Genomic DNA, 21,901 nt, shown 5'->3' with positions numbered 1-21,901 from the left:
TTCATAAGGAGCAGTGGCTGGAGAAAGTGGTTATATTATACATTGCCTGAGAGCGATTTAGCGGAAGCAGAGGTGCCAACCTTGTGTTTTCTCGTTACACCGTGCCCGAATTAATAGGAAGATTATTGGAACGGATCATGTGAGGCACCTCGTTTTCATAAGGAACGTGGGGTAAGGTAATACAAAAGAAAAACTTAAACGCGCAATGGCAAACCAATCGAGGAGGATAAACCAGATACATGCATCTGTTTTATTTGGAGCTTAATTGTAAGTGAGCTATGCAGTCATAGCCCGCCTCATAGCCCGCGTTATGCGAATGATGCGAATTGTTATTGCTCGACATTTGTACATGGTAAACTGGCTGTTTTTAAAGCTTAGCCCAGTGAAAAGGGATAGGCTATAGGCTACGTATATGTGGCCATTCAGCCAGAGGAAGACACATGGACAAATATTTGACATGGAAATATAAACTTTCTCCTTCATGTTTCATATCATTTGAAAATCTTGACAATTGAAAGCATGGGAAGTAACAAGGCGGGGACCAGCCAACAGAATATCTGAAGAAAAATACAATCATTTTATTTTTGAATGTTTGTTGAATATTCTCTTGAACATTACACACACCGAAAGGAACTCGTGGCTGGAACAACTGTGTGTTGTGATGCTTTTTCTCTATCTTTTATCTAGTCTAAGTTTTGATTTTTTCAGTAAGATCTCTGCGATTGTAGAATGGCTCGATTCGAAGAGGAACTATCTAATCGGCGTGGAGGGGTCTGTCAAGCGGGCCCACCAAGGGGGGCAGGTCGGCCAGCAGGCCCCCCAAGCGGCCCTAGGGTGTACAAACAATCAATGGCCCAAAGAGCCAGGACAATGGCCATTTACAACCCCATCCCTGTCAAGCAGAGCTGTCTTACTGTCAACCGGTCTCTCTTCATCTTTAGTGAGGATTGTATCATACGGAAATATGCCAAAAAGATTACAGAATGGCCATATCCTTTGTTGCTTTAAACAACCTAGCCTATTTCTCATACCATTACATTATTTTATTATAACATTATAGGCCTACTTGGGTTTTAATGGCTTGACGTTATTAAGCACAGGGGGCAAGGTTCCAGACTACAGGGCATGATTATCTAAGTTAATTTAATGTAGCCAATGAGAAGATATGGCATGGAGGACAACCAGTTGTTGACTGGACTTTGTAATACAGTATAACCACTCTCAGTAGGCCTGTATAGCCATATCCACTCTCTCAGACCCACTCCAATAGGTTATTGTAGGTGATATTGTTTCCTTTTTTGGCAAGATTCCTGTTTTCTCCAGCTTTTGGCATCCTCTCTCTGGTAGGCCTACATGCAGCTAAGTTACCTACCAAGAACCTGTCAGACTGGTGTTTCTGATCTGTGGCATAAATCTGATCGGTGGCCACAGAACAATTAACATGAAGGCTGGAGGTGTATTTTTTCTCCCTTTTTCAACCCAAATGGCAGTGCAGTGAAAATCTTGTCAGCAGGATAATTTGATTGGTTTTGTAAAGCACCATAAATTATTGGTGAGGCCTATACTTATTTTACTTTCTTCTTGCCTAATGTATTTGATTCCGGTATATGGGCTAAGTAAACAAGCTTGTGTGATAGTCTGCTCAGGGGACTATGCCACTGTTAGGCTACATATCAAATAACTGCTGTATCGATCCGTTTGTTTCTCAGACCAAGTCTCTCCTAGCAACGTTTCGGCACAAGCACTCTCCAAGGTGCTGAATCTACCCATGTGCAAAATGCTGCTCAACAGTAGGCCTAAATGGCAAGCTAGCGGGAAGGCTGTCTAATAAACAGATACAATCTATTCTGCGTGCGTGTCCCATCAAAACAATAAGCCATGAGAATAAATGGAAATGAGTTGTGCATTTGGCCTAGTTTACAAAACCAATTTGTTTCTTTTAAGGCAAAATGTATCATTATTGTCGTTTATGTCCATAAAATGCTAGGTAGAAGTATATTGAAAAAAAAGATCCACCTGTTGATATGATATATTTTGTATCATTTACCAAATGAGGGATATCCTCTGCAGCTTGTGAAACCTGTGCATCAGTGGAGGCTGCTAACGGGAGGACGGCTCATAATAATGGTAGGAACGGGGCAAATGGAATGGCATCAAACACCTGGAAACCATGTGTTTGATGTATTTGATACCATTCCACTGATTGCCACAAACCTATTTGTGCTGTGCTTAGGCCTCCTAGAGAAACAGTCAACCCTGAAGCATATTTCATGAGATTGGGTAAATGAACCTGTGAGGTATTGCAATTCATTTACATTAATTTGTGTAATCGCATCCATTACTTAACGCTGGTGCTGTGTAAACATTTCTCAACCTTTAGCTTACCTGTTTATTTCCAAGCCCCTTTCACAGTATTTTTCTCCCTTGAGTTAGATTCTAGGTTCATGGGAGCCATTGTAGCAAGAAAGTCCTGAGCTGCCCTAAGCCAGTGAATTATGTGTTTTTATCTGTTGATGTACTGTAGCCCATTGCCTGAGGTAAGACCCTAGTCCTCTGTGCACCACAGTCTCCAGAAGAGATAGCCTCCATAAACAACCATGCGATGACATGGACAGCAGCAACTGAGACATCATGTAAGTCAGCAACTGATAAATCACTCAGTTCCCTCAGTCATATTTAGTGTTGAGATCCAGTTCAACAGATAAATCACTCAGTTCCCTCAGTCATGTTTAGTGTTGAGATCCAGTTCAACTGAAAAATGACATTTTGGAAAAAAAGGTGCTATCTAGAACCAAAAAGGGTTCTTTAGCTGTTCCCATAGGATAACCCTGTAAAGAACGCCTTTTGGTTCCAGGTAGAACCCTTTTGGATTTCATGTAGAACCCTTTCCACAGAGGGTTCTACATGGAACCCAAAATAGTTCTACCTGGAACCAAAAATGGTTCGCCTTTTTGGAACCCTTTTTTATAAAAGTGTAACTTCTTACGGCATGTGTGCTTTGCCATTAGGCTTCAGCTCTTGTATAAATTGGGTTAACCTACCTACTGTTGAGGAGCTTTTTAATATGGTCATTTTACTTCCTCTAGGTCCCATTCTTCTGTTTCTTCATCTTCCTCCTCCTCCTCCTCATCTTCTTCTTCTGTTAGAATGTATTTCAGATCTTAGGTACTGTATGCCTAACATTACACAGTATTTTTCTTAACTGTCTCACTCCATTTGAATACCTGATCCTGGCCACCATTATAGCCAACTGCATCGTCCTTGCCTTGGAGCAGCACCTACCAGCCGGCGACAAGACCCCCATGTCAGAGCGCTTGGTAAGTGACCATTGCATGGGTCATATGTGCCATACCAATATTATATCATATTTGATCATTGGTTAACTACACTCTTCTCTCCAAGTGAAAAATAGGTGTCAGTCATTATATTCTCACATACAGGAATAACATATATACAGTGGCTGGTGAAAGTATTCACCCCCCATTTTTCCTATTTTGTTGCCTTACAACCTGGAATTAAAATAGATTTTTGGGGGGTTTGTATCATTTGATTTACACAACATGCCTACCACTTTGAAGATGCAACATCTTTTTTGTGTGTAAAACAAACAAGTAATAAGACAAAAAAACTGAAAACTTGGAGTGTGCATAACGATTCACTCCCCCCCCCCCCAAAGTTAATACTTTGTAGAGCCACCTTTTGCAGCAATTGCAGCTGCAAGTCTATTGGGGGTATTTCTCTATAAGCTTTTAACATCTAGCCACTGGGATTTTTGCCCATTATTCAAGGCAAAACTGCTCAAGCTCCTTCAAGTTGGATGGGTTCCGCTGATGTACAGCAATCTTTAAGTCATACCACAGATTCTAAATTGGATTGAGGTCTAGGCTTTGACTAGGCCATTCCAAGACTTTTAAATGTTTCCCCTTAAACCACTCAAGTGTTGCTTTAGCAGTATACCTAGGGTCATTGTCCTGCTGAATGTGAACCTCCGTCTCAATCTCAAATCTCTTGAAGACTGAAAAAAGGTTTCTCTCAAGAATTTCCCTGTATTCAGCACCATCCATCATTCCTTAAATTCTGACCAGTTTCCCAGTCCCTGCCAATGAAAAACAAACCCACAACATGATGCTGCCACCACCATGCTTCACTGTGGGGATGGTGTTCTTGGGGTGATGAAAAGTGTTGGGTTTGCACCAGACATAGCTTTTTCCTTGATGGCCAAAAGCTGAATTTTAGTCTCATCTAACCAGAGTACCTTCTTCCATATGTTTGGGGAGTCTCTTACATGCCTTTTGGCGAACACCAAATGTGTTTGTTAATTTTCACTTTAAGCAATGGCTTCTCTACCATAAAGCCCAACTCTGTGGAGTGTACGTCTTAAAGTGGTCCTATGGACAGATACTCCAATCTCCGCTGTGGAGCTTTGCAGCTCCTTCAGGGTTATCTTTGGTCTTTGTGTTGCCTCTTTGATTAATGCCTGGTCCGTGAGTTTTGGTGGGCCGCCCTCTCTTGGCAGGTTTGTTGTGGTACTATATTCTTTCCATTTTTTAATAATGGATTTAATGGTGCTCTGTGGGATGTTCAAAGTTTCTGATATTTTTTATAACCCAACCCTGATCTGTACTTCTCCACAACTTTGTCCCTGATCTGTTTGGAGAGGTCCTTGGTCTTTATGGTGCCGCTTGCTTGGCGGTGCCCCTTGCTTGGTGGTGTTGCAGACTCTGGGACCTTTCAGAACAGGTGTATATCCTGTTCGGGCTAGGTATCCCGCTAGCGGGACAACTTCCGGTGAAACTGGAGGGCGTGCAATTCAAATAAATAATCCTAAAAATGATGGTTATTAAACATTTAGGTACATACAAGTGTCTTATATCAGTTTAAAGCTTACATTCTTGTTAATAGAAGTCTACTGTACGATGTACAGTAGCCATTACAGCGAAAGCAGGCCATGCGATTGTTTGAGGACGGCGCCCCACATCAAAATATTTTTCCACCGGAACAGGTTTTCTAAATTCACAAATAGCGATTAAATATTCACTAACTTTTTGAAAATCTTCCTCTGACTTGTCATCCAAAGGGTCCCAGCTATAACATGTAGTGTTGTTTTGTTAGATAAAATCCTTCTTTATATCCCAAAAAGTCTGTTTAGTTGGCGCCATCAATTTTAGTAATCCACTCGTTCAACATGCAGAAAAAGGAATCTGAAAATCTACCGCTAAACTTTCTTTCAACAAGTCAAAATACATTTCTATTTACTCCTCAGATACCCTAAAATGTAATCAAATTATAATATTTCTTACGGAAAGAAGTATGTTCAATAGGAAACTTTAGCAGGTGCGTTTTGTCTTCATTGTGCGCCCAAACACGAATTCCCAAGACTGTGTCCCTGTACTAAAACTCATATTTCTTATTTGTTTTGGAAGTTACAAGCCTACAATGCTGACACCCTGTGGAAGCCATAGGAATTGCATCCTGGGAGCTGGAATTCAGAATGCCCCTATACTTTCCATCGTAAGAGCTTGGTCTCTCAAAAAAAAAGATTCCTGTTGGTTTTCCTATGGATTTTCTCCTACCATATCTATTGTGTTATAGTCTCCTACATTATTTTAACATTTCTACAAACTTCAAAGTGTTTTCTTTGAAATGGTACCAATTATATGCATATCCTGGCTTCAGGGCATGAGCAACAGGCAGTTTACTTTGGGCATGTCAGTCAGGCGGAAATTGAGAAAAAAGGAGCCCTAAGAAGAAATCTACTGAGATCATGTGACAGATCATGTGACACTTAGATTGCACACAGGTGGACTTTATTTAACTAATTATATGACTTCTGAAGGTAATTGGTTGCACCAGATCTTATTTAGGGGCTTCATAGCAAAGGGGGTGAATACATATGCACGCACCACTTTTCAGTTTTTATTTATTTTTTGAAACAAGTTATTTTTTAAATTTCACTTCACCAATTTGTGCTATTTTGAGTATGTCCATTACATGAAATCCAAATAAGAATCCATTTAAATTACAGGTCGTAATACAACAAAATAGGAAAAATGCCAAGGGGGGTGAATACTTTTGCAAGGCACTGTACAGTACTTGTATTGCAGATTTGAATGACACAACCTATCAGCAGTTTTTTTTTTTTTGGGGGGGGGGGGTTACCCATGCAGGCAGCTGGGGTTTCTCACCAGTTGTCCTCAGTCAGCTAACCAGTATCACACAGAGGTGACTTTGATCCCCCTGCTTACAGACACTTTAGGCTCCCTATTGAACTCTGTTGTTAAGTCTTGCCATTAAAAGGGTCAATGCTGTGAGCTCCTCCACCCAATCATATAGACTTAGCTGGTTGGGGCACGCTGGTTGTTTTAAGAATTAAATGTCACTCCCTTCAGGCAAAGTGCCTCACAGCTGCACCCACTAATTGATCCGCTCCCCCAGATAGACCAAGGCTCTGTCTGAAATATTGACACGACTCACTCCATCGTGATATTAACCCATTACATTACTTTTTAACTCACATTCAGCCCAAAAATCACATTATAAACTAATGATGATGGATATCAATGGTCACTTACATTCTCAGCCTCTCTTGTCTTAACAGGACGACACAGAGCCCTATTTTATTGGAATATTTTGTTTTGAAGCTGGCATTAAGATCATCGCCCTTGGCTTTGCGTTTCACAAAGGCTCCTATCTCCGGAATGGCTGGAATGTAATGGACTTTGTGGTGGTGCTAACAGGGTGAGTACTGAGCTAATGGCTCATGCTAAATGTTCACACTGCTTTAAAATGACAGACCTGATCCTGAGTAGATTAATGAGAAAGCACAATGTTAATGTGTGTGGTGTGTGTGTTGTGTTGTGTGTTTCATTTAACATTTTGTATGATCATGATGAATCGTGATGCACTGGAGACACTGGGAATGGCTAAAATTCCTTAGATCGATCATCCTTTTCTTTTAGACATAACTGTATATATGCATGAGAATGGCGCCCGAAGGAGATGGCTGCCGGTTTACAATCCCGTAACCAATTGTACATGTTTTTTCACGTTATTTGTAACTTATTTTGTACATAATGTTTCTGCCACCGTGTCTTATGACCAAAAAGAGCTTCTAGATGTCAGGACAGCAAATACTCACCTCATACTGGATGAATACTTTTTCATCAACGAGACGGACGGGAAGGATTTAATTCAGACGCCCAACAAGGCCCTCATCCCCGTCATTCGCAGGAGAAAGAGACAGAGGTATCGTGGACGAAGGTTTGGGTGCCTTGTAGGGATCCATCGCCGAGAGGGTCATCTACCTTTACCATCGGTCCTATTAGCCAAAGAACAATCAAACGATAGTAAAATAGACAAACTACGATCATGTATATCCTACCAACGGGACATTAAAAACTGTAATATCTTATGTTTCACTGAGTCGTGGCTGAACGACAACATGAATAACATACAGCTGGTGGGTTTGAAGTTTTTTAGGCAGGATAGAACAGCGGCCTCTGGTAAGACAAGGGGTGACGGTCTATGTATATTTGTAAACAACAACTGGTGCACGAAATCTAAGGGAGTCTCAAGGTTTTGCTTGCCTGAGGTAGTGTCTCAAGATAAGCTGTAGACCACACTATTTACCAAGAGAGTTTTCATCTATATTCTTATTAGCTGTCTATTTACCTCCACAAACCAATGCTGACACTAAGACAAGACTCAATGAGCTGTACACGGCCATAAGCAAACAGGAAAACGCTCATCCAGAGGCGGAGCTCCTAGTAGCCGGGGACTTTAATGCAGGGAAACTCAAATCCGCTTGACCTAATTTCTACCAGCATGTTAAATGTGCAACCAGAGAAAAAAAAAAACTCTAGACCACCTTTACTCCACACACAGAGACCTGTACAAAGCTCTCCCTAGCCCTCCATTTTGGAAAATCTGACCATAATTCTATCCTCCTGATTCCTGCATACAAGCAAAAATTAAAGCAGGAAGCACCAGTGACTAGATCAATAAGAAAGTGGTCAGATGAAGCAGACGTCATCCCCACAGTGACTGTACTTGCATACCCAAACCAGAAGCCATGGATTACAGGCAACATCCACACTGAGCTAAAGGGTAGAGCTGCCGATTACAAGGAGTGGGACTCTAACCCGGAAGTTTATAAGAAATCCTGCTATGCCCTCAGACGAACCATCATACAGGCAAAGCGTCAATACATGACTAAGATTGAATCGTACTACACCAGCTCCGATGCTCGTCGGATGTGGCAGGGCTTGCAAACTATTACAGACTACAAAGAGAAACACAGCCAAGAGTTGCCCAGTGACACGAGCCTACCAGATGAGCTAAATTACTTCAATGCTTGCTTCGAGGCAAGTAACACTGAAACATGCATGAGAGCATCAGCTGTTCTTCATGACTGTGTGATCACGCTCTCCATAGCTGATGTGAGTTTACATACACTAAGTTGACTGTGCCTTTAAACAGCTTGGAAAATTACAGAAAAGAATGTCATGGCTTTAGAAGCTTCTGATAGACTAATTGACATCATTTGAGTCAATTGGAGGTGTACCTGTGGATGTATTTCAAGGCCTACCTTCAAACCCAGGGCCTCTTTGCTTGACATCATGGGAAAATAAAAATAAATCAGAAATAGGAGACCTCCACAAGTCCGGTTCATCCTTGGGATTAATTTCCAAATGCCTGAAGGTATCACATTCATCTGTACAAACAATAGTACACAAGTATAAACACCAAGGGACCATGCAGCCGTCATACCGCTCACGTACTTTGGTGTGAAAAGTGCAAATCATTCCCAGAACAACAGCAAAGGACCTTGTGAAGATGCTGGAGGAAAAAGGTACAAAAGTATCTATATCCACAGTAAAACGAGTCCCATATTGACATAACTTGAAAGGCCGCTCAGCAAGGAAGAAGCCACTGCTCCAAAACTGCCATTAAAAAGCCAGACTACGGTTTGCAACTGCACATGGGGACAAAGATCCTACTTTTTGGATAAATGTCCTCTGGTCTGATGACACAAAAATACAACTGTTTGGCCATAATGACAATCGTAATGTTTGGAGGAAAAAGGGGGAGGTTTGCAAGCCGAAGAACACCATCCCAAATGTGAAGCACGGGGGTGGCAGCATCATGTTGTGGGGGTGCTTTACTGCAGGAGGGACTGGTGCACTTCACAAAATAGATGGCATCTTGAGAAATTATAATTATGAGGATATTTTGAAGCAACATCTCTAGACATCAGTCAGGAAGTTAAAACTTGGTCGCAAATGGGTCTTCCAAATGAACATACTTCCAAAGTTGTGGCAAAATGGCTTAAGGACAACAAAGTCAAGGTATTGGAGTGGCCATCAAAGCCCTGACAACAAATTTGTGGGCAGAACTGAAAAAGCGTGTGCAGGCAAGGAGGCCTACAAACTTGACTCAGTTACACCAGCTCTGTCAGGAGGAATGGGCCAAAATTCGCCCAACTTATGTGGGAAGCTTGTAGAAGGCTACCCGAAACATTTGACCCAAGTTAAACAATTTTAAAGGCAATGCTACCAAATACTAATTGAAACTTCTGACCCACTGGGAATGTGATGAAAGAAAAAGAGGCTGAAATAAATCCTTCTCTCTACTATTAGTATGACATGTCACATTCTTAATATAAAGTGGTGATCCTAACTGACCTTAGACAGGGAATTTTTTACTAGGATAAAATTTCAGGAATTGTGAAAAACTGAGTTTAAATGTATTTGGCTAAGGTGTATGTACACTTCCGACATCAACTGTATGTGAGAATGCTATTCGTTGACTACAGCTCAGCGTTCAACACAATAGTGCCCTCAAAGCTCATCACTAATCTAAGGACCCTGGGACTAAAGACCTCCCTCTGCAACTGGATCCTGGACTTCCTGACGGGCCACCCCCAGGTGGTAAGGGTAGGTAACAACACATCCGCCACGCTGATCCTCAACACAGAGGCCCCTCAGGGGTGCGTGTTCAGTCCCCTCCTGTACTCCCTGTTCACTCATGACTGCATTTCAAGGCACGACGCCTACACCATCATCAAGTTTGTCGATGACACAACAACGATGAGATTGACCTCCTCCCTGTAGGCTGAGATCTGGCAGTGTGGTGCCAGGACAACAACCTCTCCCTCAATGTGATCAAGACAAAGGAGATGATTGTGAACTACAGGAAAAAGATGACAGAGCACGCCTCCATTCTCATCGACGGGCTGCAGTGGCGCAGGTTGAGAGCTTCAAGTTCCTTGGTGTCCACATCAAAAGGTTTTTACATTTGCAACATCGAGAGCATCCTGACTGGTTGCATCCCTGCCTGGTATGGCAACTGCTCATCCTCCGACCGCGTATGGCCCTGTACATCACTGGGGCCAAGCTTCCTGCCTTTCTGGACCTCTATACCAGGCGGTGTCAGTGGAAGGCCCTAAAAATTGTCAAAGACTCCAGCCACCCTAGTCATAGACTGTCCCCTCTGCTACCGCACGGCAAGTAGTACCGGAGCGCCACGTCTAGGTCCCACTTCTATTACCACTTTGTTTTCTTAACTTCTTATAGCATTGTTGGTTAAGGGCTTGTAAGTAAGCATTTCACTGTTGTATTTGGCGCATGTGACAAATAACATTTTATTTTATTTGCAGCGGTAAAACAAATATCGTCTAGAATAGTTATTCAGGGCAACATTACAGGATGCTATGTTAAACTTTACCATAGAAAGGCAGTATATTTGTAAAAAAAAGAAGAGGGCCACAAAAGTAGAAGCGCTTGCACTGAGAGAGGAGCTTGCGTATTGGAGCTAGAATATCAGTGAGGCAATAGGAGTGGAACTATGGGTGGGAGAGGAGCATGAGCTAACTACCGTAGGCTTTCAGTGAGGGACCATGAGGGAAAAGATGAAGGGGACGAGGAGAGAGTGGAGGAGACTGGAGGAGGGGTAATGATGAGGATGCTGTTACGCTGGAGAGAGTCCTCGGGGAGTTGCTCGCATCACCAGGGAGTGTCCTGGCTTGCTGTACCTATTGACTCTGACATTTATTTGGCCCATCTATTGGGGCTTACATCAGCTTTGATACCTAATTGCAATAAACCAATTCTCTGGAAGCCCTACTCCACCCACTTGGAAGTCAATCTCAGTGTTCCAACCTTTTGTTCTTGCTCAGTGGACGTACGGGGAACCAACCGGGGGCAATGTAATACGACCAATTCCTGGAACTGGTCTTGTTTCAGAGTAACCGTCACACAGAGCCGTGTGTGTGAGAGAGAGCTGTAGAGACAAAGGCAGCAAGCGGTCTGTCTGTCAATACAGTGTGTTAGGGAAAGGTTAGGGCTATTGACAGCTTGTCACAGCCTCTACATGGACCTGTCACCATCACTGAACACACAGGGCATCATTCTGCTCTGCTTCCATATTCACTGCCACTACTTGTGGATAGGGCTGCATGGGGAGGAAGGAGGGGAGGCAGGGCTGATTGAAATTGGGGCAGAGCAGCCTGACATGATAACCATAACTGAAGGGCTGTGGTGGATGAGAGCCTTTACACGAGCAGTCTGGCCCTGTTATCAGTGCCATGCTACAGTGAGTGATTGATCCATGGTGTCAGTCTCTGACAGCTATTGGATCACCATGTGCTGCATGCACATCAAAGCGCTGTATGCTATCCCTATGGCTGTAACTACAGGGTGTACCTAGCAGGAAACCAATCGCCATAGTAATTACCATTGCTGCCTCACTGATTATTAATGAAACCCATTCTTACCATTCCCTAGGATATGAGTACTTGAAGCAGGTATAAAGTCAATACCAAAGACGCCATACATTTCAGATCAGTTACAGCTACCGTATAAGTAAAAGCAGTGATTGTGTACCATAACGTTAGTTGTGAATTGTCTATTTTTAACAGTATTGTGTACAAATAGTGTTCTGTTAATGGTGATGAATGTATTAAGAAGATGAAGATCTTGCACACGTTTGGCCCCAGGACACACGAGGGCCATGTTTCATGTGCTGGTGCTGATGGTAATCAGATGTGGGGGGTCTGTGAATGAAAAGGCTTGTATTGAGCTCCCACAGGCAGGGCCAGCCCTGTAAATCAAATCCACTCAAATGTTCCAATAAGACGTTGGGTGTTGCTAATAAGTGCGTACAGTGGGGTCCGGAATTATTGGGTCCCTTAATGGAAAAATTATATTATTTTATACTAATACAATTGCTCAGAGAAGAAGTAAAGTCAAAATGATTGGATCTCCAGTTTTCAATACTCCAGCACCCTCCCCTTGCAAGGATAATGGCACAGAGCCTTTTTCTAAAATGTTTTATGAGATTGGAGAACGCTTGGGGAGGGATCTTAGACCATTCCTCTATACAGAATCTTTCCAGATCCTTGATATCCTTTGTCTGCACTCTTCAATTCAAACCACAGGTTTTCAATGGGGTTCAACTGTGGAGTCTGAGATCTGATTTTGTGGTCAATTAACCCTTTCTTTGTGGATTTTGATGTGTGCTTGGGGTTATTGTCTTGCTGGAAAATGTACTTTTGTATTTGAACCGTTATTACGGTGACTGCGGTCATTTGGCTGGCCAATTACCATCATCCAAAATTCCACGACTGTCACAGCCCTACTGTTCACTTCTGCCAGCAAGATATCAGTAGTTACGCTCAAATGTCCACTTCAAGTTATTCAGACTGCTTACCCACTGTCTCCCAGACATCTGGGAAATGTTGTGTACAGTGCAGTACTATACACTACATACACTACTAGTCAAACACTTCTACACTCAAGACCTAGACATGAAAAGTGACATTTAAAAATGTCTCTAAAAGTTTTTTATAATAGTCATTATACAACTACAGCCATGATAGACTGATTCATAAAGCTTCCCAACGCATCTCAATGGTACGTCACATTTCACAGAGATTGATTCAATCCAATGACTTCGACCAGTATGGACAAGTAAAGGTCCATTGGGGATCCAACAGCAACGTAATATACTCCCCAAAGTCTTTAAACCGAGCAGGATAGAGAAACCAGGAGATTGGTTCAGGAAGTGCAACCGCTGCAACAAAAATCTATTTCTTTGGCAGGAAAATAGAACAGCCCACAATGCAAGACTGTAGAACAGCAACAAAAGAACCTAGGCAACTTGAACACAATGATAGCTTAATACTAAATAGCAAAAGATGGAGCGATGCCACTGTGACTCTCCTCATTTAACAAGTCTGCTGGTAATGTGCCTTGTACAATGGGGCAGATGTTTTTTTTATTTTATTTACATTTTTAATCATATTGTGAAACAAAAGCGGAATCAACCAACCACCTCCATTTCCCATCAGATGGTGACGATAGTTTTTGTTGCTGTTGAGAGAAACCTTATCTTGATTCTGCTGTTTGTTAGGGCTCGAGACAGCTCGTTGCAGCTAATTAATTGGGAGAATGCTGGGCAGACAGGCGGAGTTGCAACATCAACAACATTCTGCAATCCAACTAACACCAGCACTAACCTCCAACACACTCCGTCAGCTGGGCTGGGAGCACTCTGCTTCAACACTTCTCCTCCGCTCCTGACTGCATGTGCTGCCATAGGAATAGAATGAATAGATCGGGCGTCCCCATTCAAGTCAATGATGGCATAGTGGTTGGACTGGTAGCCATTGCAATTGTACCCATAGGAGCAAAACAGGAAGTAAAATATGGGCTAAAATATGTGCTGTGATTTGTTGATTCAACTCAAATGTCATTACAAAAAATACATCAGTTAACATCATTTGGATTAACCTTCTACATTACCAAACACCAGGCAGCCATTGCAAGTGCACCCATGATGTCACGCCCTGACCGTAGAGATCTTTTTATTCTCTATGTTTGGTTGGTCAGGGTGTGACTCGGGTGGGAAACTCTATGTTCTGTGTTTCTATGTTTTGGCCGGGTATGGTTCTCAATCAGGGACAGCTGTCTATCGTTGTCTCTGATTGGGAATCATACTTAGGCAGCCTTTTTTTCCTTTTGTATTTGTGGGTAGTTGTCTTCGTTTGATGCAGGTATAGCCTCACGGAGCGTCACGGTCGTGTTTGTTGTTTATTGTTTTGTTGGCGACATTTAAAGAGAAAATGTACGCTCACCACGTTGCACCTTGGTCCAGTCATTTTCAAGACAGCGGTCGTGACACATGAGTTGACCAGTCAAATTGCTAGGATAAGAGGTTCCAAGTCTGTTTTTATGACGGTTATTTTATTTCCATGATGGTTGTTATCCATAACATTCGGTTACAGTAATTGTGCCAGCCCTAGTGAAAAGTGATGACTGAGGTTGTAGAGAGAGAAAGAGGGGAGCAGCAGTGAGCTATAGAGCTGAGGGATGTGGGGTATGTAGAGGGAGAGAGGGAAGGGAACAGTGAGCAGTAGAGCTGAAGGATGTTGGGTCTGTAGAGAGAGGGAAGGAAACAGTGAGCAGTAGAGCTAAAGGATGTGGGGTCTGTAGAGAGAGAGAGAGAGAGAGAGGGAAGGGAGCAGTGAGCAGTAGAGCTGAGGGATGTGGGGTATGTAGAGGGAGAGAGGGAATAGAGCAGTAGAGCTGAAGGATGTTGGGTCTGTAGAGAGAGAGAGAGAGACAGGGAAGGGAACAGTGAGCAGTAGAGCTGAAGGATGTGGGGTCTGTAGAGAGAGAGGGAAGGGAACAGTGAGCAGTAGAGCTGAGGGATGTGGGCTCTCCAGTGAGCTGTGAAGGTCTTAATCAACCTCAGCTCTTCTCCACCACCATCATCCCTTCTGCCATGATGCTCTCTGATGCTCTCAATCAGTAATGCCTCAAATTTATGTCCCCATTTTACTTATTTAGAACACTGCTTCTTCTTCTATTGTTGTGTCAGTGTAAGCTTGGACATATTGTTTGATGGATTCACCACTGGACTGTGCTGAGTGTGCTCCTCAGAATTGTCTTCAATGGACAGGGTCTGTTTTTTGAGAAGAGGGACTTTCCTGTTTCCCAATGTACCTGATTCTGTGTGTTCCCTATTATTGGTTGGTTGATGTCGATTCATGCATTTTAAAGCATGTGTTTTGACAGTGAAAAACGTGCTTATTTTTACCAGTATACCCTAGTAGCCTTGTGTACAGTCAGAACCTTGCAGGAATATTGCTATGTGATAAACAGAGGTGTGTTTGCTGTGTAAATGCTATGTAATTATCAAGGGAGCTTCACCCTCTACCGTCTCCCTCTTCCAGTACTTCACACTCCCCAACAGTACCAGCAGTAGTAACAACCGATTCACTTCTAGATGTGTGATACATCATGTAAGGGTTTTGACACATTGTGACGTTGTGCTGAGAATCGAGCAATATCATAAACCTAGCAAGAGGCAAGATGGGATAGGAGATGGGGTCGTTCTGTGGTTGGAGCTAATGCAGAAGAGGGCCAGATATTCATCAAATGAGCGGTGGGATTGTACTGTGAGAATGTGTTCTAATCAGCAAGCCACTCTCCCAAAGAACAGCAATGGAACAAACAGCTGAATTATTAATTGTGTTTCCCTGTGTGGAGGAATCAGCCTAGTTAGTTGGAGTGTGCTTTTTTATCCACTGTGAAAAGGTTAAGCACATGTTTTATATACCTATGAATATTACAGAAAATATTATGAAGTTATGTCAAAAGGCTGTAAAGAACTTCTAAGCGGTGGAAATAATTTTCTAGATTTGGGAGTAAGTAGCGCAGATGTAGATTTTAGATATACCATCTTAGTTACCATCTTTAGCACTTCTGCAATAGACGACTGACTGGCTCAGTGACGTTTGAAAACGGTTGTTGCGTCTTAACCAGTGGCGTGTAATCATTACCAAGAAAAAAAGGAGAAAAAATATATAAAATAACGTATATTTCATCTCTCTATGTTTCATCATTTTCCTTCAATTCGCAAGAGGTTGAATGCATCTCACCGGAAAAGGAATCAGAGCGAGCGAAACAGCACCCCTCTGTCTCTGTATGTGTAGGCCATCTACCTGATGCTGTCTGTTCAAAATTAATATGACATTGTTGCAGCCCATAGTATTGGAGGCAATGGAAGCCAGCGATCATTTGGCCTCCCTTGATAAAAGAAGTAAAAAATAGTAGCCAGTCAGCGTTGAGCTTCACTGTGAACAGCTCTGACGCACCCCAAAAAAGTGTAAAGGGGAGCCAGCCACTTCATTCCAATCACATTACATTGAGAGCAATACATTATTAACAGAAACAACTTGAATTGTTGCATCTCGTTGTGTTGTTGTACTCCGGTGGCTAGCTAGCTAGCTAAAATTGTCCCTTTCCTTAATTAGCCATGGATGGAGATATGGATTTTAACTTGTGTTTTTATTAATTCTCTGTACTGGCCAATGATTATAAAGGTGATTCTGATCCAACCATTAATTAATATATTGTGCCCCTAGCCTGAGAGGATGGAAGTTCAATATGTATCTAGATGTAGAAGTCTAATGTTAACTAGCTAACATTGCCCATGAAAGGAAGTTAGGCTATGCAAGCATTTTAGCCAGCTAGCCTAGGATGACGACAACTAAAATCGTGTACTGAATGACAGAGTGATTTGTTTCGTCAACATGGAAGAGAGGAGGATGGCATTGGCGTTTCTCTACAGGTAGAGTCAACCAATTATTATTTTTTTTACTTGCACGAACACACAACCTCTTGCGACGAGCAATCCCGGATCCGGGATCGTAATCATAGCCTCAAACAAATTAGCATAACGCAGCGGATATAAATACCCCTAGTAACTTTTCCTATTCATGATAATCGCAAATGAAATGAAATAAATATATTCAAGCACAAGCTTAGCCTTTTGTTAACAACACTGTCATCACAGATTTTCAAAATATGCGTTACAGCCAACGCTAGACAAGCATTTGTGTAAGTTTATCATGGCATAATGCTATGCTAGGCTCTGCTGGCAGCAGGCAACATTTTCACGAAAATAAGAAAAGCAACCAAATTAAATCATTTACCTTTGAAGAACTTCGGATGCTTTCACTCAGGAGACTCCCAGTTAGATAGCAAATGTTCCTTTTTTACTAAAATATTATTTTTGTAGGCGAAATAGCTCCCGTTTGTTCATCATGCTTGGCTGAGAAATCGACCGGAAAATGCTACCACTACAACGCCAAACTTTTTTCAAAATTACCTCCATAATATCGACAGAAACACAACAAACGTTGTTTAGGATCCATCCTCAAGGTGTTTTTAACATATATATCCGTCGAGGCAATTGGTTTCTCATAAGAAGCGATTGGAAAAATGGCTACCTCAGTATTTTACGCAAGATTTTCTGCGGGAGACACCATGTGACCACTTGCTATATATGGTCCCTTATAGGCTATTCTTCAATGGAAATGCGTAAAAAGACGTCACAATGCTGTAGACACCTTGGGGAATACGTGGAAAACGTAAGCTCATTCGTAGCTCATTCACAGCCATATAAGGAGTCATTGGCATGAGGCAGTTTCACTTCCTAGTTGGATTTTTATCTGGGTTTTGCCTGTAACATCAGTTCTGTGGCACTCACAGACAATATCTTTGCAGTTTTGGAAATGTCAGTGTTTTCTTTCCAAAGCTGTCAATTATATGCATAGTCAAGCATCTTTTTGTGACAAAATATCTTGTTTAACTTCTTGAATCTACTTGAGACGCATATGTCTCAAGTAGGCACCTGGAAATGCAAATGCGCTACGCTAAATGCTAAATGTACTCGTTAAAACTCAAACCTTGATCAAAATTCACAAGCAGGGTATTGAATTAAAGCTACACTCGTTGTGAACCTAGCCAGCAAGTCAGATTTTTAAAATGCTTTTCGGCGAAAGCATCAGAAGCTATTATCTGATAGCATGCACCCCCCAAAATGCCAGCTCGACACGTAAACAACAGATTTTGCGATAGCCGGCGCTACCCAAAACGCAGAAATAAAATATAAAACATTCATTACCTTAGACGAGCTTCTTTCTTGGCACTCCTATATGCCCCATAAACATCACTATTGGGTCTTTTTTTCGTTTAAATCGGTCCATATATACCCAAAATAGCTTTGTATAGAAGTAGTGTCATTCAGAAAAATTCATCGTTTTTAAACGCTGCGTAATTTTTTAAAATTAAAAAAGTCGACGATAAACTTTCACAAAACACTTCGAAATCCTTTTGTAATCCAACTTTAGGTATTAGTAAACGTTTATAATCTATCAAAATGATTACAGGGCGATGTCTCTTCAATAGGTCCTCACTTCAAAAACAATGCAATCTGATCTCTCCCTAAACTGCATCCGGGTGAAGACTGGAAAACTTGGGGTCAGACAGATGGATTTTCCAACAATTAATTCGATTGAAAATTAGTACAATGGCGCCATCGTGCGGAATTTGTAGACGGTGCAGGCAAATTCCCATTAAATTCTGTTGTCTTTTAACAACTGGTGGAAGTGACTTATGGAAATTATTTTTTGCTTTCAGAGAGCAGTTTTTCTTGCGTTTTTCAATGAAACACACGCTCTGTTATAGTCACAGCCGTGATTTAACCAGTTTTATAAACTTCAGAGTGTTTTCTATCCACACATACTAATCATATGCATATACTATATTCCTGGCATGAGTAGCAGGACGCTGAAAAGTTGCGCGATTTTTAACAGAATTTTCAAAAAAGGTGGGGGTAGAAGTAACAGGTTTAAAATGGGAACGTTTTTAATCCAAAAAGTTTAATAGCGCCCCCTAATGCATAACTGGGTATTACACACACATAAATCAGAACCATGGGCAGCCACATCGATTGGACTAAAAACATTTTTTTGGTATCTTTTAGTTGTCACGGTATTAGACTAAGCATGGGTGATTTTATTATGTAGAAGTGGTGCTGGAATAGTGGAGGCAGCTCCTGTTTTCTTTGCGACTTTCGGTAACTCTCTGCGGTTGTAAATCAATAGTCGTTTAGTAGTCCGGAAATGTCGGAAACATTACTTGCTTGACCGTGCTGTAGGTCATGTAGCGATTTGTTACATGCAATATGCTTTGTGGACTTCACCAGACAGCGGTTGCCACTGTGTCCTCTTGTTGTCTCGGCCTTTAGCCCTACTGTATGTACAGTATTACAGTGGCAAGGGATATTAACTAACAGGTTATAGAGCAAACAACGCAATTATCACAACACAGGTTGTAATATGGCTTTTTTTTCTGGCTTGGCTTCCCCGGTGATTTTACCCACACACCACTCACTACTGGTCTTAAGTGCTCCTGACCCGCCTTTCTCAGAGCCACTTTGCTCTTGTCCTCAGCTCAACTCAGCTCAATTTGAAGGTGTGATGATGAGGCTCTTAACTCAATTTTGTTCTGCTGGCTGCACTGGTGGCATTACCATCCTGTGACTGCTAATGGTAGAGATGAGATAAGATGGGGGGAGGAGGAGGAGGCTGTCATTGCTTTGTGCAGAGTAGTGGTGAAGGACCTGGTTGAGACGGAGTGCTTGACTGGCAGGCAGCTTTGTTCCACACATGGCGTTAGGTACCATTTATTGAAATGGTTGTTATTTCAGGAAAACAAGCTATTACTCACCAATGTCAATTGTGCAATGACCCCATGGGCTATGTGAGATTGGCTGTGTTATCATGCACTCTCCTTGAATACTGAAATCAGGTAGAGGCACTGTCACTCTTGCCTTCTGTGCTGTACTACAGGTGGGAATCATTCCCCATGGGGAGAATTTGTTTTCTCAATAGAGATGCATTTTTTGTCCTTTATTTAGTCAGGGAAGTCACATTGAGATTGGCGTCTCTTTTACAAGTGAGCCCAAGAGTGGATTATTTATACACGTGATTAACAGATGTAGGATCATCATTTTATCAGTCTTTTGTTGCTGAAAAATGTCCTGCTCAGCAGGAAATGCAAACATGTATTGTATTTGAGTTTTAAAAAGGCTTCTAAAGTTTGCAGTTTGTACTTAGAAATTTCAGACTTGATTTTCCCTAACAAACATCTACAAAAAATGTCCATTAATTATAATCCACATTTCCTGTTGCTGCAGGATTATTTTTCTGCTGTAGCAAACTGGTTCAATTTAAGATCCTACATATGTAGGCTCCATTTTGGTGTAATAAGAAAGGTTAAGAAATTAAACAGTTTCATTTTCATTGTAATACTCCTATGCATATTAGAAATATCCCTTTACTGCTGTCATATTCCCTTCTCAGCACAAAATACAGAATTTAGCTTCTCCTTTAAATAGGTTTGAATTTACGAAGGCCTCAAATAAAGATTATCAGCACTTTTCTTGTCTTTTCACTCTTCTAGTGGTATTCGAGTTGTCAGTGTGTTGTTAACATCATGAAGGATCTATTTTATTGCTTTATTTCTACATAGTCTGCTCTTCTACGATTTGAACAACGATAAAGTTTCATTGCAACAGCTTTGGAATTGCATGGAACTGAGCTTGATCTATATAATTCATTCCTACGGAAGGCAAGATAACCTGAACTAAGCATTTTGTGATGAAGACCTATGAGCAGGAATATAATCATGGCATAGCAGCATTTCCTTCAGTACGGATGGCTGAGGAGTGTTCTGTCTTAACCATGGTTTAATATAATAAATGTCTTCTACTGGACTGACAAATTATGACATTTTCTATATTATGTTAAGGTACGGTTGAATATCAATTGGGCTTGCAGTTACTTCAGGGTCCTTGCACAATTCTTCAGAAGCAACATTTATATCTGGTAGTCCCAGTCTTTCCTGACTAGTGAGCCTTGATGCAGTCTTCCATAGAATCCACCACGCATGGCATGATTAGCATAGTCACTGGGGTGGAAAGAAAACCAGCTATCTTACTTAATTCATTCAGCCTTCTACAACAGAGCCATGCTCCACTGTCTACTGAGTACTGTGTGTTGGTTTCATCCAGTATTTATTGGAGTGGCATGACATACTGTATTTCAGAGAAAGCTGGTGGCATGTGGGCCAGCTGGCTGAGGCTGTCCTGCTGAGTGGAGCTCCCATGGGACCCGTGCCACTGCCACCTCTCAGCTGTGCTCTGTGTCTGATGGAACGGAGCCGTCCTCTGTGTGTGTGCACGCGGGCGGGCGGGATGGGTGTCTTCACAGGTAAACGTACCTGTAGATATCTTAGTCTGGTTTCTGAAGCAGCATGGATAGTAGTGAACATGATGACAATGAGAGCCGAATTGGTAAAGTCCCTATATTACATGATCTGTGCTCTCTGGACCTTACAAGTTATGAGGGTTGACCTTCTTTTTTTTTTTTACAATCATGTTCTTTCAATTTTATGACTGAGCCCTTGAATTTATACTCTTAGCGAAATTGTGTAGAGGGCCTGTGTTTGTGTGTGTCCGTCAGGGTGTTTTATTGGCCAAATAATAGGAGTTGATGTCTCTCCTCCCCTCACACCCCTCATTTAGATCAGACAGACCAAAGGCAGACAGAGGGAGCAGCCTTATACCAGGAAGTGAGGCGGACCCATCCAGGAAGTCATTATGCATTAACGCTATTAACAAGTTGGGTTGGAAAAGAGACCATTTTATAAGTGACTTTGTCTGGGATCTGACAGCCAAGTGTGACCACCATTATTCATGTTTCTGTTTGGTCTTTAAAATGTTTCACAGAAACACATCAGTAACCACCTGACCAGTGAGGACTCTAATACATTCTGATTGGGAGTTGGGACACTCAGGTCCTGAGCATTTCCAGACAGGCTTTTCATTACCCAACACGAATTACTGGCCACTGGACAAGAATAGCTGTTTTTTTTTTGGTCACTTTCACTTCTTCAAATGTCACAGGAAATGGAAGAAGTTGAATCAGAGATGAGAGTGAGAGGGGGGTGCTGTAATGGAGAGGGCTCCTGGACTCTCACTCAGACAG

At 41.9% G+C, this 21,901-nt stretch overlaps 1 protein-coding gene across 1 annotated transcript in view; it reads left to right on the top strand.

Moving 5' to 3' along the window:
- The window catches only part of LOC118936269 (voltage-dependent N-type calcium channel subunit alpha-1B-like), a 153,581-nt gene continuing 131,680 nt past the window's right edge, over positions 1-21,901 (top strand). The window contains exons 1-3 of the mRNA XM_036935676.1: positions 1-989; positions 3,212-3,317; positions 6,599-6,738. Of these exons, the coding sequence (XP_036791571.1) occupies positions 730-989; positions 3,212-3,317; positions 6,599-6,738 (506 nt within the window). The 5' untranslated portion in view covers positions 1-729. The remainder of the gene's footprint in view (positions 990-3,211; positions 3,318-6,598; positions 6,739-21,901) is intronic.

The sequence above is a fragment of the Oncorhynchus mykiss genome, chromosome 11 (assembly GCF_013265735.2).
Source record: "Oncorhynchus mykiss isolate Arlee chromosome 11, USDA_OmykA_1.1, whole genome shotgun sequence".
NCBI lineage: Eukaryota > Metazoa > Chordata > Actinopteri > Salmoniformes > Salmonidae > Oncorhynchus > Oncorhynchus mykiss.
Note: the sequence above shows the minus strand (reverse complement) of the source record. Positions and strands in the feature narration are given on the sequence as shown.